The following is a 20,799-nucleotide window of genomic DNA, read 5'->3' on the forward strand; positions in this document are numbered from 1 at the left end:
CCTAGAAACACTATTTTTTTTGAACTCTCAAACTGCAACTGTAGGATACTGTGTCATCTCAAAGGGACCCTACTGAAGGAAGAGGCAGGTAATTAGGATGCTTTTCTGAAAGCCACACAAGGATTCAGAGACGTGAACACCAGCACAGACATCATCAGGGTCCACGTGGCCTGTGCCTTGTAGTTAAAAATATCTTTTTGTCTTTATCAGGAAAAAAAACAGGGACACTGGAGAGGGACAGCTATTAGGATCTATGCTGGGCCACCAGGAGTCAATTAAATATTTGCTGAAGTTTTAACTTAAACAATGAGAACTGAGCACAAGGGCAAGGCTATGTCTCTACCTGCCCCCCACCAAGGATGGCCAACCCACTGGCTGCCCAGGGAGGGGTGATGCCTGGGAGCTTGGCTCCTGGTCTGCTACTTACTGAGAATTGACCTAGAGTCATGTGACCTCTCCCAAGCGGGGAGAATCATCCCTCCTTACATCAAAGGGCAGTTCTGGCCATGTCAAGTTTATACCAATGATCCCACTGACTCCCTGGCCTCCCACTGAGCTAATTTCTTAGGAAAATCACCTTCAGCCTCAACTTGAAGACCACTGAGCCCGATCTAGGTAGAGACACAATAGAGGAGCTTTAGTACGGTGTAGCTACTAACACTGATAGAATCCAGAACAGATGCCTGGTGACCGAGTTCCCTCCCGTCTTAGGCTGTGCTCACTGAAAGGACACAGACGTGAGCACTTCCTCCTTCTGAAATTCAGGAGGCCTTAGCAGGCACAGCAACAAATTCCACCTCAGGTCACAACCTTTGGGTTTCGGGAAGGAATTACCTATTGCATCTTCAGCTCATCACCCACGACTGATCCTTGGTGAATCGCTAAAAACCTTCTTTCCTCACCCTGTCCGGGGCAGTTCCCAAACATTGTGCAAAATACCCCCTTATTAAAAGTGCATCAACTCCGATAGACTTTTGCAATAGAAATATTAAAAAAATAAGAAAAAAAACCCTCTATATAAAATGAATTGTGCTTTCTTTTCAGAAACCACGAATGGTTTGTGTTCATAAATCTTTTTAATATAGATCTGAGAGCTACGAAGCAGGTGAGAACTGTTTAATATTTTTTCTATCTCTTCGTGACTCCGCCTCCCATCCTTGGCCCTTCACAGGCAGCCAACTCTAAGGCTCAAGAAACCCAGCCCTAAAAAATGCCAAGTTATGGTTTTCATACTTGCCTCCGGGAACTGAGGGTGATTCTTTGTTTTTTAGGCAATCTCTCTTCTTGCTCTTACCTATTACGTGTGGCATGCTCGTTCCAGCTCAGCAGGCTATGAAATTTGCTGGGCACAGAGACAATCGACTCTTGCAACAGGGTAGCTTATGAGAGGAGAGCATTTAACAAAGGAACGAAAACCCCACACGGACGTCGCGCCGCATCACACGGAAGGTCTGGAATGTATGGGTCCAGGCAAGCATCTCTGCTGTGTCTCTGAATTAGCACCCAGATCGATGTTAGTCTTTCACGCTTTTCTACATTCCAAACCAAACGTCTCAGTGTCAGTGCAACACGATACACATAGGGTTCGTTTTTTCCATGAATGGTTACCTTTTTGGTCCCCAGCATGACCTTTTTGTATGGAATGCGATTTTTTTTTCAAGTATGATGATCTATAGGACATTTTATTTTTAATATTTCGTTGCTCAGTCTCTGAACGCCTCAATACAAGTGATAAGAAAAATTCACGCGTGTTCCCTCCTTCTGGCTGTGAGACGCTCTTTCCATGCTTCCGAGTTTTCCAGAGAAAGGGGCAGAATGTTTGTCCTTAGGGGGCCCCCCAAAACCCTCAGCAGGGTAAGGCCCTGACCCCTCCAAACTGTGAGTGTTTCCAGCTGAGGTCAGAGGGCCTGAGGAGCATATGAGGCCGGAGGGACTCACTCCCTCTGGCCCAGAGGTGACACTGGAGAGTGACATTTCTGCTTTGCACTGGCCCCCAGGGACCTCACGTTCTCCCAGCCGCCTCACTTCCGAGGCCACCTGGCGACAGGAAGACACATTGCACACAGAAGTCCTCACTAAAGTGTCTGAGAGAGGCGAGGCACACGCCACATCCCTGTGGCTGCCCGCTCAGGGGTCTGTCAGGTGGCCCGGACGGTGCCCCCTGGATCTTGCCTCATTTGCGGAGGGCAGAACTCCGAGGAGGAGGAGAAGGACACCCAGTGGCCTTGCTCACGCCCGGACAAAGACCACGATGGCTCTTCCTTCCAGCATGTGGCAGAACAGACAGCGACCACCGAGGCAGGAGAGGTTCGCGGTGGGGGACAGGGAGAGAGCAGGGACACCGGTGCCAGAGTCCAGAACAGCTCCCGGGGCAGGGGATTGGAGGGGCAGTGCCTTTAATCATCTTCTCGGCACATGGGCAAGTTGACAAAGGTGAAGACGTTGAATTCTATCATTATGGAGAAGCACAAGAAGACGGCGTAGAGGGCCAGCACGCAGATGCCCAGCTTCCGGTCCAGTCTCCACTTGTTGAGGTGGATGCCGAGGACCTGGAGGGACAGAGGATGGAATGCAGTTTCCCAGGCATTTTCCCTGGAAAACTAGACACATACTACAGACCCCAGAACTGTCTCCAAAATGTGCACAAGGGTAGAGTGGTGCTGCAAGGCACACCCGTGGTCTGGTCAGACGGAGCCCCATGGGCTTGAAGACCTGTCTGATGGAAGGGCCAGCCAGTTCTCCAGGCCTGTGGGCTCTGAGCAGGCACACTGCTTCCTTGGGACCCAAGTGTCCTCAAGGCCCCTTCTGCCAGCTAGAGCCTTCCTGCCCAGACCTTCTCTTGGGACAACAAGGGACATTCTCGGAGTCCTCCCTTTGCTGCTGAACTTGCCTCCTCTTAGGCAAAAGTTCCAGTGCATCTGTTGGCTCACAGCCTGGTTAACTTGAGCTTGGTGTGTTAGCCGTGTGTGTGTGTGTGTGTGTGTGTGTGTGTGTGTGTGTAGACGGGCTTGGAGCACATCCTCATTCTACATTCCTTCTAGACTCTCCCACACTTCATGCCTTTCTTTCTTGTCTCCTAATCCAGATTCCTAAGGACTGGGTCACATTTACCCCATCAGAGCACAGCCATGGACTCTGTGGAGACAGAACAATCTGGGTTCAAATCCCAGCTTTGCCGTTTCCTACCCCCATGACCTTGGGCGAGGTAATTAACCTCTCGGCTTCAATTTCTTCTGCAAAATGGGGATGGTCTCATCAGGTGGCCATGAGGACTGAATAAAATAAGCAGAGGCAGAGTTACAGAATGTATAACTCAGGCCCAGGCGCGTGGAAGACGGTGGCCTCAGTAGTACTCTTGTGCCAGCCCTGAGGCCCAAGAGTCATACCCCCTCTTTCACCGCCTTCTGTCAGCTCAGGTAGGCGGGGGAAATTTCTCTCCTCCTGGCATGAGTGAGGAAAGACGGAAGGGGCAGTGGGGACCCAGCGATGTTGTTTACTTGCTCTGGGGACTTAGTCACTGAGGGAAAAATATAGTGGCGGATGCCAATATTCTTGGCACACATTGTGTCCGGAGGGATCTGTGAGTTTGTGTTTTCTCATTGTCAGCCCTCACGGCCCAAGGGAAGTGAGGGGGGTTTCAGAGACTTTGGAAGTGACAAGGCAGGATCAGAAGGAACAAAGGGCAATTCCAGAACTACAAAGACTCACTGTGAGAGCCACAGAGCCCAGCAACAGCACCACGGAATAGACCAGACCCCGGCTGTTGATCTTCACCTGAAAAAAACAAACACATGTGCCCTGAATATCGGGGCTGCTCAGGGCCCTGTCCTGAGAGCCTAGGGCACCCCAGTGTATTCCTTCTGGAAAGCATTGGTGGGTGTTCATGGGGCGTACATGGTGGGGGTCGGTTGGCTAACCGTGGATTTAAGTCTCCACTCCGTGTGAGGGAACAGATGAGGAGTGGATGCGCATGCCCGTGAGCAAAGGTGTGGGGAGGCTGCACGTGGGGCTTCCCCGAATAGGTGCCCCTCAGGCCGTTCCAGAGGAACCCTGGAAAATGGGTGCCAGGGTGCCAAGGAGAGGGGGGCAGTGCGTTCCATGGGGGCTCTCTGCTGGGACAGGGCCAATGACACAATCCATTCCCATCAAGGGCTTGTGTCTGGTGTTCCTGTGGCTTATAAGGCGTGGGGGGAGGGAGCTTACCGTGGACCCATAGTTAATGACCATGGTCTGCAGGCCCCACGGTATGCCGAGTCCCACTAGGATGTCAAACACGTTGCTTCCTATGGTGTTTGAGACTGCCATGTCACCAAGGCCTAAAGTAGACAATTGATGCGTGTCATTCACGGAGATTAGGTGGCCGGAGACCCCTATTGGGGTCCTAGTAGTGCTATTCTTCAGAAAGGAGTTCCTTCTTCATGGACCCCACATTTCAGAAGCTTCCTATGAGGTATAAGTCCACTCCATATAAGGGGGGCCTCCTGGGGTGTGAAAGATGACCCTTAAGATTCATATGTTAGAGTCCTAACCTCCAATAGCTCAGAATGTGGCATTATTTGGAGATAGGGTCTTTGCAGGGATCATCAGCTTAGAAGGAGCCATCGGGGTAGACCCTAATCCAATATGACTGCTGTTCTCAGAAGGGGACACCTGGACACGGCACAGAGGGAACATGAAGATGGCCATTTTTAAGACAAGGAGAGAGGCCTGGAACAGATTCTCCCTCACAGTGTTCAGGAAGAACCAACTCTGCCAACACCTTGACCTTGGGCTTTTAGCCTCCAGAACCATGAGCCCACACATCTCTGTTGTTTGTGCTACTTTGTTATGGCAGCCTTGGGAAAGGAACACTGGACCCTTCATCATTTCTCCTGCCCGGCCTGTCTGCTGATCTTCTCCGAGGACCCACTATGTGCTTCACCTCATTGAATTCTCCGAGGTGTTGTCCTCATGCCAGATGATGGAACCAAGGCTTGGGGCGTGCCCAAGGTCACACAGTTTGGGAGGGGCCCAGCATCCTTCAAACAGAGCCAGGATGTGTCCTTGGGGCTCAGGTGATGGCCTCACCACCTGGGCTCAGAGGATGAGGCATCAGGTCTCATGCCCTAGAGCCTTCTGCAGGGTAAATAAACTCTTTTCTCCCAACTAGACTAGAAGCATCTTAGAGCCTAGAGGCCTCACCATCCTCCTCTGCATTCTGTCCAGTTGGCCGGAATCATGCTAGCCACACAGTCGAGGGACTTAACAGCTCAAGGGGTATTACAAGTTAGAAAACAAACTTGCGAAGATAAGACTCCTGCTGGGTGCCATCTGCTTGAACCTGGCCATCCAGCTTTACGCTGACATGACCATCAGAACCCGGGACGAATACAAGAGCGTGTGCAATGAACGAGCTGGTAACAGCTTGCAGCCCTAAGACTGCTGGGTTCCTGAGAAGCTTGCAGCCGCTCAGCCTGGCACCTGGACAGCTGGTTCGAGGCCGCCTGAGCACCGGCCCGGCAGGGGTGGGGGTGGGGAGCTGGACCACCCCCTCCTCCTGTCCTGTTGCTGTCACCTGCAGTCCTCCAGGACACAGTGCCTCCCTCAAGGACCTCATGTTCTTCCCCCCTCTGTCTCAGCGTCGTGCTGAGTGCCTTTAACATCTTGGCACTGACCCTGGGGCATCACCCTCCCAGGATATCAGTCTCTGGAACAAAATAGGGACATGCAACAGCTATTTTGGGGCAGTTACTCGCCTCTGGGGAGGACGCAGCCCTGGCTCAGCAGGTCAGGAGGGATGCAGGTGACCCATGCTTGAGAGGAGAGGCGGAGGCCTCCTCAGATTCCCCAGGCTTCCTGCCCTGCACGGGTGCACAGGCGCACAGGTGCTGCGTATGGAGGAACCTCAGGGCAACCTTTCTCAAGAACATGAGACTCACCTGGGGGCCTGACTGAAATGCAAGTTCCAACTGAGTGGGTCTGGGGCAGGCCTGAGATGCTGCGTTTCCTTTTTCAAATTAATTCATCGATCAATTAATTAGTTAATTTTAGCGGGAGTGGGGGGTGAGGCGGGGCAGAGAGAGAGAGAGACTCCTAAGCAGGTTCCATGCTCAGCTCACTGCGGAGCCCAACTCGGGACTCAATCTCACAATCCTGCGATCACGACCTGCGCCCAAAACCGAGTCGGATGCTTAACCGACTAAGCCACGCAGGTGGCCTGAGATTCTGCATTTCTTACAAGCTCCCTGGTCGAGATGCTGTGGCCACCAGCCTGGACCACACTTGGAGCTGGGAGGCGTCGGGGAGCCTAGGATGCAGGATCTCCGCATTAGAGCACATGGCGTGGTCTGCTGGGGCAGCGGATTCTGTGCAGAGGTTTCTGGGCCTTTTGCCAGGAAGATACTGTCCATGCTTTAACCCTGTCTGCTGGGTCCTTAGCCAGGGACCCCAGTGTCACCTTCATGAAGAGGCACTCCACCTGCATCTTGCCCTCGCTTACTATCTGTGGCTCCACGTTCCACAGGAGTCACTCTGATAGGATTCCTCCCTCAGAACCCCACTTAGCCCAGGTTCCCTTTCTTGACCTCATCCCCCACCCCCAGCCCTTCACCTTCTAGCATCATGACCCCAGCCCCCAGCCAGCCAGGACTCCAGGGCCGGTTGTTTCAACAGCCCGTTCTCTTGCCCCCTCTTGACCTTCCCTGCATCCACCTAGCAACCCCAGCTCTGGGAGAACATGTCATCCCTCGTACATGTGTCCCTGGAGCTGGTGGGACGGAGTCCTGCCTAGCCAAGCTGATATCACTGAACAACAGCCAGGCCCTTGGTGCCCAGCAACGCTCCCATTCCTCACTGCACAGAGATGAAAGTTCAGATACAGACACAGGCCGAGGGATGAACACCATGTGCTTACGGAGGCAGAGACAATGGTGACGCAGCTCTAAGCTGTCCGGCCACCCCTGGAAGCTGGGGGACAGGCCTGGAACAGACCCTTCCCTATAGCCTTTGGAGGGAGTGTGGCCTGGCTGCCGCCTCGATTTTGGACTTTTAACATCCAGAACTGTGCAACAGTCTCTTGTTTTAAGCCACCCCATTGTGGTGTGGTTATGACAGCCCTAGGAAGTGAATACACTCACCTCAGAGGTCACTCCACTAAATCCCATTCCCCTCAGCTGCTGTCCCCACCGTCCCCACTCTCTCCAAGCCTCCAACCTATGACAACCACATTCCTACACTTCTCTCCCCGCATCGCAGGTCTTCTCAGGATTGACTGACATCTGCCCCTAGCCCGGTCAACACTTTCTCCTAACCTGGGAGGAATAAAATGTCACTTTCCATGTTCCGGAGCCCACTTTCTCCTTGGGCACTTCTTTCCTCTCGTCTCCTTTGAGGTGTCACTATTATTGGCCCCCAATGCCTGCCCCCCCCCATACTTCACACTCACATCTGTGGAGGAAAATGTGTGGAGGTCCATGCTGGGTTGCGACCTCATCAGCAGAAACACCACAATCAACAAAGGTCAGCCCTTTACGGGGCTTTTGTTCTGCATTAAAGAGCACACAGGAACTCCTTCCCTTGCTTATTAACCCATGTCAGGTGGTGAGCCCCAAAGAAAGACCACTAACCAGCCAACCAACCAGGTAACCAAACCTGTATCCATGTTCTAGAATCTTAAGAATAGGAAAACAGTTGGAGGTACAAGATGCTCCTTCCCCATTGCCTTCCTGGGACCAGAAGACTTCTCATTACTATTATATTTGCTGGAAGAAGTTGGGGTTTCAGCACCGTTTAATGTCACACTAGTGATTCCAGAACAAGTTCCTTTGATCCTAGTCTGCACAAGCAAATGCTTCTAGAGATCCGGAGGTGTTCATCTTGGTCATGTTCTCTCCGTAGATGGGCTCTGATGCATGATGCTTTCCCCTCATCCGCTGGCTCCATAGCATGACGTAAGAACTACCAGTCTGAAGGGCCATGAACTCTAACCCCAGTAGGAGTGGGGGGGCCTGCCTGGTGGTGCTCGCAGCTGGGGGGGGGGGGCAGTGCATGGCCCTTACCTTGTCTTGCCACAATTAAGCTGGCCATGCAGTCTGGAACACTCGTGCCCGCTGCCAGGAAAGTAATGCCCATGATGACATCTGGGATCCCAAGTGTGTATCCAATAATAGTCACCTGCAGAAGAGTGGGGGAGGGGTCGTGAACTCTGGGAAGAACACCAAGGACCTTCGCTGACTCTGAGGGCTTTCAACTGGAACGTAGGACTGCTGTTCCAGTTGCTGTTTTAAAACATTTAGAAACTGAAGGGAAATGAAACAAGACCCACACATGACCACTATTACCACTGTCAGCCCGTGGTTCTCAAACTCTAAGCCCATGGAACAGCCCCTGGGAGGCTGTTCCCCCACCCCCTGCCCCCCATGCCCCTGAGTTTCTGATTCAGGAGGCCTGGGGTAAAGCCCGGGAGTTTATGTTCCTACCCAGTTCCCAGGTGGCTGGGACCCTCTGGCTACTGGTCTGGGAACCACACTTGAAAACTGTTGCTTTAGAATATATCCTTGACCATCCTTTCAGTGCATTTGTTGGAAAAAACCAGAGTCAGATTATGCTGTCAGTATACAGTTAGCAAGTTCCCGTTTCCTGTACTAAGATGCTATGGATACCTTTCCACCTCCCATTGTCATCTCTGACATGATTTTAAACCAATGCATAGGTTTCAGGGGCATGGATGTATGGCCCATCTCTCACCCTCCCATAGCCACATGGTCTCTTTCTTTGCTCTCACGACCTCAGTGTATGTAAGTAACATGTACTGAGCACTTACTGTATACAGGCACTCTACCAGGCATGTTGTGTACACAATCTCAGGTGCTCCTTTATCACCACCCACTGGTGAGGGGGCACTGCGGTTACACTCATTTTATGCCCAGGGAAACTGAGGCCCAGAAAGGTGATGTGGCATGGCCCATGGGCCAGAAGGTGGTGAGCAGTGGAGCAGGGATTCTGGACCAGGTCTTGCTGACTCTAAAGGCCATGTTCCTACCTCAGTGTCATGCACCTTGTGTGTATGACTTGGGGTCCTTATCTTACTGACTTCTTAGCATAAGCTCCAAGAAATAGAATGGTCAGGTGGAAGGATCTTAATCCGCAGTCACACGCTCTACTGAGAAATGCCTGATGCTCCAGAGATGGCTGGAGCCCTGAGCAGCACCCAGATGGAAAGCCCTAGAAGCATTTGGATAACCTCATTAGTTCTGGCTTGCCTCCCCACTTCTAAAATGGGAACCGTGGCACCTCTTGGGGTTGTTCACATCTCGATGGGTGGCTCCAATCCCAGTGAATGGTTGTGTGATTTAGGACAAGCTGGTGTCCTTTTCTGAGCCTCAGTTTCCTCACCTTTAAAATGGGTCTGCTAATAAAGATTAATTGAGAAAATGTGAGGTGACAGTGCCTGGCCTGAGCAAGATGGTCACAGATGTAGGTTTCTTTTCTCTTTCAGACACCGAGGAGGGCAAAAATGAGCCACTCATCCATAGTGTTCAGTCCACGAACAAGATCTTCACAAGTCCAACCAGGCCGTGGCTGACATGCTTTCCACGGGGGATGCCAGACTTTGTACAGGAGCCTGGGTTGTTTTGGTATTGTGGGGGATGCCTCCATTTCCCCCCATTAAATCACTGAACTACCTGGCTAAGAAGCTGAAAGATGGAAGAACAAAAGGAAGGTCTATGGGTGTGTGTGCGTGCATGTGTGTGTACAAACGCACGCACTATCCAGGGTGCTTCAGACTAGAGATGCTGCCTGGGTGCTGCGTTGCCCTGGACTCCAGCCCTGGGCCCTCTGAGTCCAGTTGATACTTAAGCACCAGATAGGGGAGCAGACCTGAGTCCTAGCTCTGGGGCTATCTGTGTGACCTTGTGGAAGCCATGGCCCTCTTCTTGGTCCTCGGTCTCCCCAACTGTGCAAAGGTGCTGGACAGGACCATCCCTTTCCAAGGTCCCTCCCTTTTCACAAGGACATTCAAGAATTAGTTTCTCTGAAGGCTTAGGGGTGAGAGATCCAAAAGGTGACAGGAGTAAGGGGTGGGCAGGTGAGACATCACTGCTGCCTGGTGGCCTCTGCTGGGGCACAAGGAAAGCAAGCTCGTGGCCCCAAATGAGGGCTAACACGGGGTGCTATTGTCTTGATCAATTTCTACTATCAGGGTCATTCCATTTCCCCCAAACTGAGGCGGGCTGAAGTTCAAAGCCAAAAGTAAGGATGCCCTGGCCAAGCAGATCCTGTGACCCCCACTAAGCTGCCCCCATGACTCTCTCTGCTTTAAGCAGCACAAGAGGGCTGAGTCAAGGTGTGGGGGGATGTGAGTGTTGCTAAACGTCCTCACAGAGAATGAGCAGAGCTGATTTCCTAATACTGCTGTTTCCAGTAACTGGAGGAAACGTTTCACCCCATTCACATTAATTTGATCTTTCCTAATTCCCATACCTACTCCTTCGATGTCAGGCAAATACTTTTTTTCCTCCTTGCCGTGTTGTTTGGGGCATGCACTTCAGTAAGAGAATTCCCTGGATCCTTTTATCACATATAAAGATGGGTTGGTGTTAACCTTACTCAGAAAGATGTCAATTTACAAGTGCGATTCATGTAAGGCATCGTTTTTGTGATCCTTGATTGTCCTTCACTTGGGAGGTTGGAGAGTAGCTATTTTCAATTCTTCCCGCACCCCAGTAGGCATACACATGTGCACATGCCCCCCCCAAACACACAGACACACACACACACACACACACACAGGCATGTGTAAGAATTTTAACCTTGATCTGAACAAAGCATGGATGTAGAACTGGCTGCATCTCATGGTGAAAACAGTTGCTATTGACAGTTATTATCCATCTGTCATCCTGCCAGCTAGGGCCACAATGTCTGAGCAGAGACTTCTCTCCTCCCAGTGACCTTGTGAGACAGGGATGGCCATCCCTCTTCTGGAGAAGGGGTGACCGTGGCTCATGAAGGCTGAGCCACCTGCCGGCACTTCATGGCTGGCATGTGGGAGGTCTAGGATTCAAATGCATTTCTATGTGACCCCACGGCCCTTCCCTCCCCACAGGGTTGTACCCAGAGCAAGGGGAAAGGGCCTCCTGCTTACTGCTGCCCCACCCCTATGCTCTGGCCAATGAAAGGTTTATATAGGAAGCTGTCACATGTGGCCAGTGGAGCTTATAAGGAGCTATGGCAAAGCCTCTTTGCCTGCAAAACTTGGGTGCAAATGGCCTCTGAAAACTCCAGTAAGAAACTGAGGAACAGCTGAGGATAGTCATTGAGATCATGAACTCAGGAGCCCAACTTTAGAACTCACTGATTGAGGAACTAATCCCATAATAGTTGATAATTGTGCAGCCGGGCTAATTACTCAATCTGGATGCCTCAGTTGCCTCACCTGTGAAACGGACAAAGTAAAAACACCTATCCCACTGTTGTTGTTATCAAGGCTGAAAGAGTTTACTGGCAGGGGTTACAATGAAGGCTGCCTTGTGTTCATCTCCCACTGACTCCAGTCTCCCTCACATTCCCCCAGGGGTCCCAGAAAGGAAGGGGGAATAGGCCTAGCCCTCCAGAGATCTTCCCAGAGCATCCCCACTACCCTGCTGTATTCCTCTTCCCATTGCAGCAGCAGCGGGTCTCAGAATCTCATCTCCCGCCCCCACTCTTGCCTTGAAGGCTGGCGCCATGCTGTATCCATCCAGGAATCTGCAGTGCCCAGCATAGTCCCAGGCGCCTGTGATGAAACCCTTTCTACGGAGAAATAAGCCAACGTCTGCAAAGGGAGGTGGCTTGCCGAAGGTGGCACCACCATGTCTGAGGTCGCTCTTGAACCAGCTCTCCCATCTCCGGCAGGGGCTGGGCAGGGGCTGTCTGTGTGGCCCACCTCTACTTCCATAACCACTCACCAACCACACCATCAGGTAGGAGAAGACAGCGATCCACAACGTGGCCGTGATGAAGGTGACCATGAAGTACTTCTCCCAGCGGGGCTTGCTGCAGTTGGGGATGGTGACGCACAGGAGGAAGATGAGTGGCCAGGTAAATACCCACTTGGCCTTGTCCCCTCTTGCCTCTGCAGTGGGAGGGGGTGGAGCCCAAAGGGGAAGGAGAGAAACACATACCAGGTTACACATCTGCCAATCTACCTATCACCGCATTTTAGAAGTTTCTTCATCCATTAAATGGGAACATTTTCTTTCTTGGTTGGTGCAAGAATGACAAGATATAATATACATAAAACACGCAGCACACGCTGGTACTCTGGAATTCTCAGCTCCTCTGTTCCAAGGTCATATACTCAGCTTGTTGTAAATACAAGACTAAAATGTAGGAGGGCTGGCCCAGCAGGTGCGATCTCACTGGCCCCTAGCAGCAGAATCCACAAACAATTCAACGAAGGAAAAGTGGCCTCACTATGTAAGGGCCTATTTAGCCAGAGTGATTCCATCTGGTTAAACAGTGATTTTGTTGTTTATGCAGTAAAACTTAAACTGACCCTGCCCCCCCCCCACCCCGGGGAACTTACTTAAAAGCAAGTCTGGGAAACCAGTAAAATATGCTCAACCAGTCCCTGATAACAGAGCCCAAATAAAAGGGCGTGTCAGGTAAGGTGGAGATAACAGAGCCCGAATGCAGGAATGAGTCGGGTCTGGTGGAGACATCCAATCAGTGGGGCGCGCATATACTGTCTCGCTAGCTATCAAGGAGTGTGGGCCCCACCTTTTGGGCACCAATTCCGACCAAGGTGATAGGCTAGTTCAAATAGCTACAATGGGGTGAATTGTAATTCAACTGGTCACCCATGTGTGACCTAGCATGACTGCCCAGCTTTCTCTGTGTGTTACAATCTCATTGGTCATCTACGTGTGGCCAGGCTCAACCACAAGGCCTTTGCTCTATAAAAGTAGTCTGTGAGGCTGGGAGGGGTCACCCTCTCTGTAAGAGGCGGCAGCGAACAGTCGGTTTGATTCTCGATGCTTGGAGCGAAATAAAGCTTTGCTTGACCTTCGCTTTGTATCAGTCTTGCTCCTTTGATCATGGACCTATCATTGGGGGACCTATCAACTAAGCCACTGAGTGCAAGCATGGTGTCCTTAATTAGCCACTAAGTATGGTGTACACATGCAGGGTCAAAATTAGCTTGTTGGCCACACCAATAAAATAGTGGCAGATGGACTTCTAAGGATTCTCTCCTCCACAAAAGCAATGGGAACATTGGCAAGAATGGTCAGAAGCAGCCTTTTTCAGAACTCTGGAAATTAACCAAAGGCGTATAGTAATTCCAGCAGAGTTTACTTTAGAAAACTGGCTGGATCTCAGTGAGAACAGTGAGCTTTGTGGAGTTTTAACTTGCTCTATTTTCCAGGTCCTTCCACCAGCTCTGGAGTCACCTTGAGAACCAGCATCCTGATATCCACCATAGTGGGGGAGGGCTGGAGCTCCTTTCAAGTCCATTTTTGGAGAATTGGCATTATTTGGCCTGTCTGGTGGTTTCCTGGAAGATCCCATTGTCAAGGCTATCTAGTTTTCCTGAATCAGAGCTCAGCCAGTGTGAATAGCCTTTTCCTTGGGGGCTTTTGTTGAAAACAATCAGAGGCAACTGTTGAACATCCCACTGTCCAAGGTGGTAGGTAACCATTGAAACAAACAATGCACTAGCCAAACAGCTTGAAAGGAAAAACTGGAGAAAGGGCTATCCACAGAGGGCTTTGCAAAGCTCCCACATATTTGGGAATCTAAAAGACCATGAGTATGCATCAGACTGTGCCCACAGATATTTGCATACTCAGTAAAGAGTTGAGGATGTCCTAAGCTTCCACCTTTGCCTGATGTTGAGGCTCTGAACAAGCAAGAAAATAAAAACTAAGATATATTTGTTAATTGTCTGCCTAAGTGTTGAAGGTGTGCCCCCAAACACATATAGAACTTATTGCAAAGACTGAAATACTTATTTGGTCCTGGATATCAAAGGAATTCTCTATGCAATCATTAGATGACCTTAAGAGAATCTAGCAGATATTTCAGGGGCCACACACAATGAAGACAGATTTTACAGAATTAGCTAAGAAAATTGACTAAACAAGCAATAATAATAAATAGCAATAAGAAGAAGCCCAGTAAAGGGAGAAGAATCTGATTTGCAGCATTGTCAAATCTTATTATGTTAAATGCCCAGTTTCCAACAACAAAAAATTATGAGACATGCAAAGAAATAAGAAAGTATGTTCCATACACAGGAAAAAAACAGTCTAAACTACCACTGAGGAATTCCAGACATTGTGTTAATTAGACAAAGACTTTAGTTTTTTATTAAAGTCTGTTTATTTATTTACTTATTTATTCATTCATTTTAGTAATCTCTACATCCAACGTGGGGCTCAAACTCATGACCCTGAGATCAAGAGTAGCATGCTCTTCTTTTTTTTTTTTTTTTAAAGATTTATTTATTTGACAGAGAGAAATCACAAGTAGACAGAGAGGCAGCCAGAGAGAGAGAGGGAAGCAGGCTCCCTGCTGAGCAGAGAGCCCGATGCGGGACTCGATCCCAGGACCCTGAGATCATGACCTGAGCCGAAGGCAGCGGCTTAATCCACTGAGCCACCCAGGCGCCCCAAGTGTAGCATGCTCTTCTGACCAAGCCAGCCAGGTGTCCCTATACAAAGACTTTATATCAGCTGTTTTAAACATACTCACAAAGGAGTTGTCAAAATGTCTAAAAAAACTAAAAAGAAGGAGGAGAATGAGTTCTCACCAGAGACTACCAATAAAGAACTAAAAACCATAAAAAAGAATCAAGAGAAATTCTGGAGTTGAAAAGTAAAATAACTGAGAAATTCACCTTTGGGGCTCAACAGCAGATTTGAGCAGGAAGAAGAAATCAACCAATGACCTTGAAGATAGACCAGCTGAGATGATCTAGTCCCAGAAACAGAAAGAAAAAGGGAAAAAAGGCAGGAAGAGTACTTAAAGAACTCACATTCAAAAAGTTCCCAAATCTGATGAAAAACATTAACATGTACATTCAAGAAGGATGCACATTCTTCTCAAGCTCACATAAAATGTTCTCCAGGATGAACAACATGGTAGGTCATAAAACAAGCATCAGTACATTTGGAAGAATTTACATCACATGAAGGATGTCTTACAACCACTCAGTAATGGAAAGAACTTAAAAAGCAGTAACAGGGGGCACCTGGGTGGCTCAGTGGGTTAAGCCTCTGCCTTCCGCTCAGGTCATGATCTCAGGGTCCTGGGATGGAGCCCCACATCGGGCTCTCTGCTCAGCGGGGAGCCTGCTTCCCCCTGTCTCTCTGCCTGCCTCTCTGCCTACTTGTGATCTCTGTCTGTCAAATAAATAAATAAAATATTTTAAAAAAATCAGTAACAAAAGAAAAAACTGGAAGTTCAAAATATGTGGAAATTAAGGAACATGCCACTAATAACCAGTAAGTCAAAAAAGAAATCACAAGGGAAATTAGAAAATACTTCAAAATGAATGAAAATGAAAACATACAAGAACTTATGGGATGTAGGAAAAGCAGTGCTTAGACATTTATAGCTATAAATGACCATATTAAAGAAGAGGAAAGGTCTTAAATCAATGACCTAATCTTCCTCCTTAAGAAACAAAAAAAGAGCAAATTAAGCCCAAGGAAAGCAGAGGAAAAGAAATAACCAAGATTAAAGTGGAATAAAATGGAAAATTTTTTAAAAAGAGAATCAATGAAACTAAAAGTTGGTTCTTTAAAAAGATCAATGAGGGACACCTGGGTGGCTCAGTTCATTAAGTGTCTGCCTTTGGCTCAGGTCTTGATCTCTAGGTCCTGAAGTCAAGCCCCAGGATGGGCTCCCTGTTCCTTGGGGAGTCTGTTTCACCCTCTCTCTCCATCCCTCCCTCCCTCATTCTCTCTCAATAAAATCTTTAAAAAGAGAAAAAAGTTCAATGAAATTGACAAACTCTTAGCTAGACTATGATAAAAAAGAGAGCAGACTCAAATTATTAAAATCAGGCATCAAAGAGGTGATGGTTATATGCCTCACAGAAATTAAAAGAATTATTAAAGAAATACTAAGAACAACAGTATGCCAACAAATTACATAACCTAGGTGCAACAGACAAAAATCTTACAAAGACAGAAACACCAAACCTGGCTAAGAAAGAAAGAAAAAAAATCCAATAAGACTTATAACAAGAGATTGACATAGTAGACAGAAAGCCAAACAAAATAAACAAACAAACAAAAATTTCTCTTAAAGTAAGGCCAGGATCATATTTCTACCAAATGTTTATAAAAGAATTAGCATGAATCTGTCACAGCTCTTCCAAAAAGTATTAGCGGAACATCTTCCCATTCACTTCATGAAGCCAGTATTATCCTGATAGCAAAGCCAGACATCAAGAGAATGGAAACACGGACTAATATCCCTTATGAATAGAGATACAGAAATCTTCAACAAAATTCTGGCAAACTGAATCAAGCAAACATGTAAAAAGGATTATGTACCATGAGCAAGTGGGATTTATCCCAGGAATGCAGGTTTGGTTTGAATATGAAATTTAATCAATCCAGTATACCATGTCAATAGAATAAAGGAAAAACAAAAACAAAAACAAAAAAGCCAACCCTGCACAATCACGTCCACTCAGGCAAAAAGAAAAGGCAGACATTTAACAAACTCCAACACCTTTTCAAAACACTCAACAAACTAGGAAGAGAAGAGAATTTCTTCATCTCGTTAAAGGGCATCTTTAAAAGCCTCAGCTAACATATAGTTAATGGTGGAAGACTGAAAGCTTTCAACACAATGAAGATGTCTGCTCTGATCATTTCCATCCAACATTGTACTGTAGGTGTTAGCCAGGAGCCCTAGGCATGAAAAAGAAGTCATTAGGCTTGGAAAGAGAAAGTAAAACTATTCCTATTTGTACATGGCATGATCTCATAAAGAGAACATTCTAAAAATACACACACACCAAAAAAAAAAACTATTATAGTAAATGAATTTAGCAAAGTTGCAAGATATAAGATCAATATACAAAAAAGGTTGTATTTCTATATGCTAACAATGAACAATCCATTATGAAATTAATTTCTTAATTTCAAACGAAAGTAAGAAAACCAGTTCCATTTACGACAGCAGCAAAGAAAACAAAAAACTTAGGAATAAATGTAACGAAAGTATAAGATTTATATGCTGAAAACTACCAAACAATATTGAAGGGAATTTTAAAAGCCTAAATAAATGGGAAGATCCCTATTAAATCCTGCTGACCTTTTTTTTTAATAGAAATTGACCAGCTGTCTCTAATATTTACATGGAAATGTAAGAGACCTAGAATAGCCAAACTAATCTTGGAAGAACAAAGTTGGAGGGCTTACATGCCCTGATTTTAAAATTTACTAGAGAGCTACAAGCCATCAAGAGAGTATGTTACTGGCATACGGATTTATAAATCAATGGAAGAGAATTTTGAGTCCAGAAATAAACTCATCCATTTAAAATGAATTGATATTTAAAAAGGGTGTCCAGGGGCACCTGGGTGGCTCAATGGGTTAAGCCTCTGCCTTCAACTCGGGTCTTGATCTCAGGATCCTGGGATAGAGCCCCACATCAGGCTCTCTGTTGGGCAGGGAGCCTGCTTCCCCCTCTCTTTCTGCCTGCCTCTCTGCCTACTTGTGATCTGTCAACCTCTCTGCCTACTTGTGATCTGTCAAATAAATAAGATCTTTAAAAAGTAAATAAAAAAATTAAAAGGGTGTTAAGACTATTTAATAGGAAAAGGACAGTCTTTTTTAACAAATGGTGCTGGGACAACCTATCCACATGCAGAAGAATGAAATTAGACACCTCCCTCACACCACATACAAAAATTAACTCAAAACGGACTAGGATCTAAATATGAGGTGAGACCATAAAGTTTAGATGAAAGAGAGGACATAACTCTTCCTGATACTGGATCAGACAATGGTTTCTTAAAAGACACCAAAAAACACAAACAGAAGAAAAAAATAGATACACTGGATTTTACCAAAATTTAAAAGTTTTGAGCTTCAAAGGACACTATCAATGAAGTGAAAGACAATCCACCTGATAGGAGAACACATTCAGAAATCATATAAAGGTCTAGTTTATAGAATATATAAGGGACGCATTACTTGACAATAAAAAATCCCAAGTTGAAAAATAGACATAGGATTTGAATAGCCAACTCTCCAAAGAAAATATAAAAATAGCAAATAAGAAAAAAATAGACAATAAGTATATGAAAAGTTGCTCAACATCTTTAATCATTAGGAAATGACAAATAAAACTACTCTGTACCCACCAGTATGACTATACCAAAAAAGACAGATGATAGATAATATGGGCAAAGATGTGGGCACAACACGGACCCTCATACACTCCTGGTGGGAATGCAAAGATGCACACACAGCCTCTTGGAAAAGAGTTTGGCAGTTCCTCGATATGCCCACACAAAAATCTGTACTCAAATGCTCCCAGCGGCGTTACTTATAATAGCCAAAAAGTAGAAACCACCCAAATACCCATCAAGTAGTGAATGAACAAAATGCAGCATATAAACACAATGCAGTGTTATCCGTCCGTAAAATGGAATGAAATACTAACCCATGCTACAGCACAGATGAACCTAGAAAACCTGCAAAATGCACGAGGTCAGACACTAAAGGCCACATGTTATGTGATTTCACTTATATGAAATGTCTAGAATAAGCAAATCCAACAGAGACAGAAAGACCAATGGTTGTGGAGGGGGATGGCAGGGATTGTTCATGGGTGTGGGGTTTCTGGGGTGAAGAAATGAAAATTTTCTGGAATCGGAAGCCTGGGTGGTGAAGTCGGTTAAGAGTCTGACTCTAGGTCTCAGCTCAGGTTGTGATCTCAGGGTCGTGAGATTGAGCCGGGAGTCGGGCTCTGAGCTCAGCACAGAGTCTGTTTGGAATTATCTCTCCCTCTCCCGCTCGTGCATGCACACATGCTCTCTCTCTAAAAAATAAATCTTAAAAAAAAAAAAAAACAAATAAACAACTTTCTGGAAATACATAGTGGTGATGGTTGAACAACTTTGTAAATATGCTAAAAACCACTGAACTAGACACTTCATAAGGGTGAATTTCATGATCTATGAATTATATCTCAATAAAAAAAACTGCAAAGTAGGCTGGCAGGAGCTGTTTTAGCTCTGTACATCTGGGTTTGAATCTTCCTAAATCATTAAAAGTGTATTTACTAAGAAAAAAAAAAAAACCCAGCCTGCTTGTAATAATGAACCAACAGACTATGGTTAGCTCAAAAATCAGCAAATCCATTCATGTATTCATCCTAGAAACTTCATCAGAAAGACATCTGTCTTCCCAGATCTTTCTCTACGTACCTTTCTGTGCCTTGTAATCCTTGCATAAAGAGCAGAAGGGCTTCCTGCTTGATTGCCCCAAATTCCTGGCTCTTCCCTTATCAGCGCACACCTTACCCCATCTAGGCAGTGAGGGCTCTCCACAATTGACCTAAAACTCCATATATGTGGGAAGAATCCACTTCAGGAAATTGCAACCCTGAACACTTAAAATCTCAGGAGCATCTTTGGAGATACATACAAATGCCACAGTGGGAAGATTGTTTTCTTATTTTCAGACACAAACTTGTGTTGTTTTTGTCTGGTACAAGATTCACATCTGGTTTGGACATCTCCCTGGGATCTGGCCCCACCCGACTGGCAAGCCTCAGGGCCCACCGTTGTTCTCCATAAAACAGTGCTCTATCAGACCTGTGTTGCTGCTGTGTTGTTCAACCACTGGATGCCATCCATTAATGGACTGTGAGAGCAATTAAGCGGATGGCAACCAGCATTTCTTTAAAAGAAGTAAATAGCAGAGTTACGGTATACAGTAAGAATGAAATATCATCTTACGAGACTCCAGTTATATTTGACAGATATCTGTGTGTAAACTAGCTATTGCCGCAGATCATGGTCAAAATAGGGCTCATGCTATGCCCCCCACCCCCGTATCTGCAGCCTCCCCATTGTTCTGACTCTTCTAGAAAACTTTTCCTCATTAACTCAGTCCATGGTGATCTCTCTCTTCTGTAACTGCTTTGAATTGTAAGAGTATTTATTGAATATTGAAACCAGTGAAGCTGACCTATGGCTTCACTGCCCAAGTCCCCCACCTACACTTTTTGGGACAAGGTGCCAACGCAGCTGGTGACAGCTTCGGATGACTTCTGCACTCGTCTGGAGCATATGATTAGCAGGAGGTGACACACTGTCCTATTTGCTAACAGCCTGCACTGTGTTCAGCACTTTATTTACTGTTTTGTTCCCTGATAGCTGGGTAGGCTGAAATGCAGTGATTAAAGGCCAGAGACCAGACAGGCAGCGGGCAAAGCTCTGGAATCCGACATGGGGGTCCGATCCTGCTGGGTAACTCATGAGCTATGGGTCACAGGGCAAGCAGTCCCCCAAACCTCTTTTTCTTACCTTAGAATGGGGGTGATGATAGCAAATTGGGGGCTTGGGGACCAGACGCTCTCAGTGTACACCTCATCATTCCTATTTGGGCAACTAATATGGAGCCAGTTCCGGATACTTTAGGGAGCTATCAGACCATGGCTTTCAGTGTTGGCTTGGGTGGTACAGTCTCGTGGATGAGTGTTGAAGCCAGAATTTGAGCTGCTCATAGGCAGGGACCTGCTAGATCCTTACATGCTTCTGCCTTCAGCAGAGCCCCAGTACATGTGAAATGAATGGGAGGCCAAGGA

General features: G+C 47.1%; 1 protein-coding gene across 1 annotated transcript in view; it reads right to left on the reverse strand.

Annotated features, from left to right (window-relative positions):
* Positions 1-967: 967 nt before the first annotated feature.
* The window catches only part of SLC24A4 (solute carrier family 24 member 4), a 162,321-nt gene continuing 142,489 nt past the window's right edge, over positions 968-20,799 (reverse strand). The window contains exons 13-17 of the mRNA XM_059373497.1: positions 11,925-12,091; positions 8,037-8,151; positions 4,204-4,316; positions 3,709-3,774; positions 968-2,549 (exon numbers count right to left, since the gene is read on the reverse strand). Coding sequence (XP_059229480.1) covers positions 2,397-2,549; positions 3,709-3,774; positions 4,204-4,316; positions 8,037-8,151; positions 11,925-12,091 — 614 coding nt within the window. The 3' untranslated portion in view covers positions 968-2,396. The remainder of the gene's footprint in view (positions 2,550-3,708; positions 3,775-4,203; positions 4,317-8,036; positions 8,152-11,924; positions 12,092-20,799) is intronic.

Source organism: Mustela nigripes, chromosome 13, assembly GCF_022355385.1.
Source record: "Mustela nigripes isolate SB6536 chromosome 13, MUSNIG.SB6536, whole genome shotgun sequence".
NCBI classification, from domain to species: domain Eukaryota; kingdom Metazoa; phylum Chordata; class Mammalia; order Carnivora; family Mustelidae; genus Mustela; species Mustela nigripes.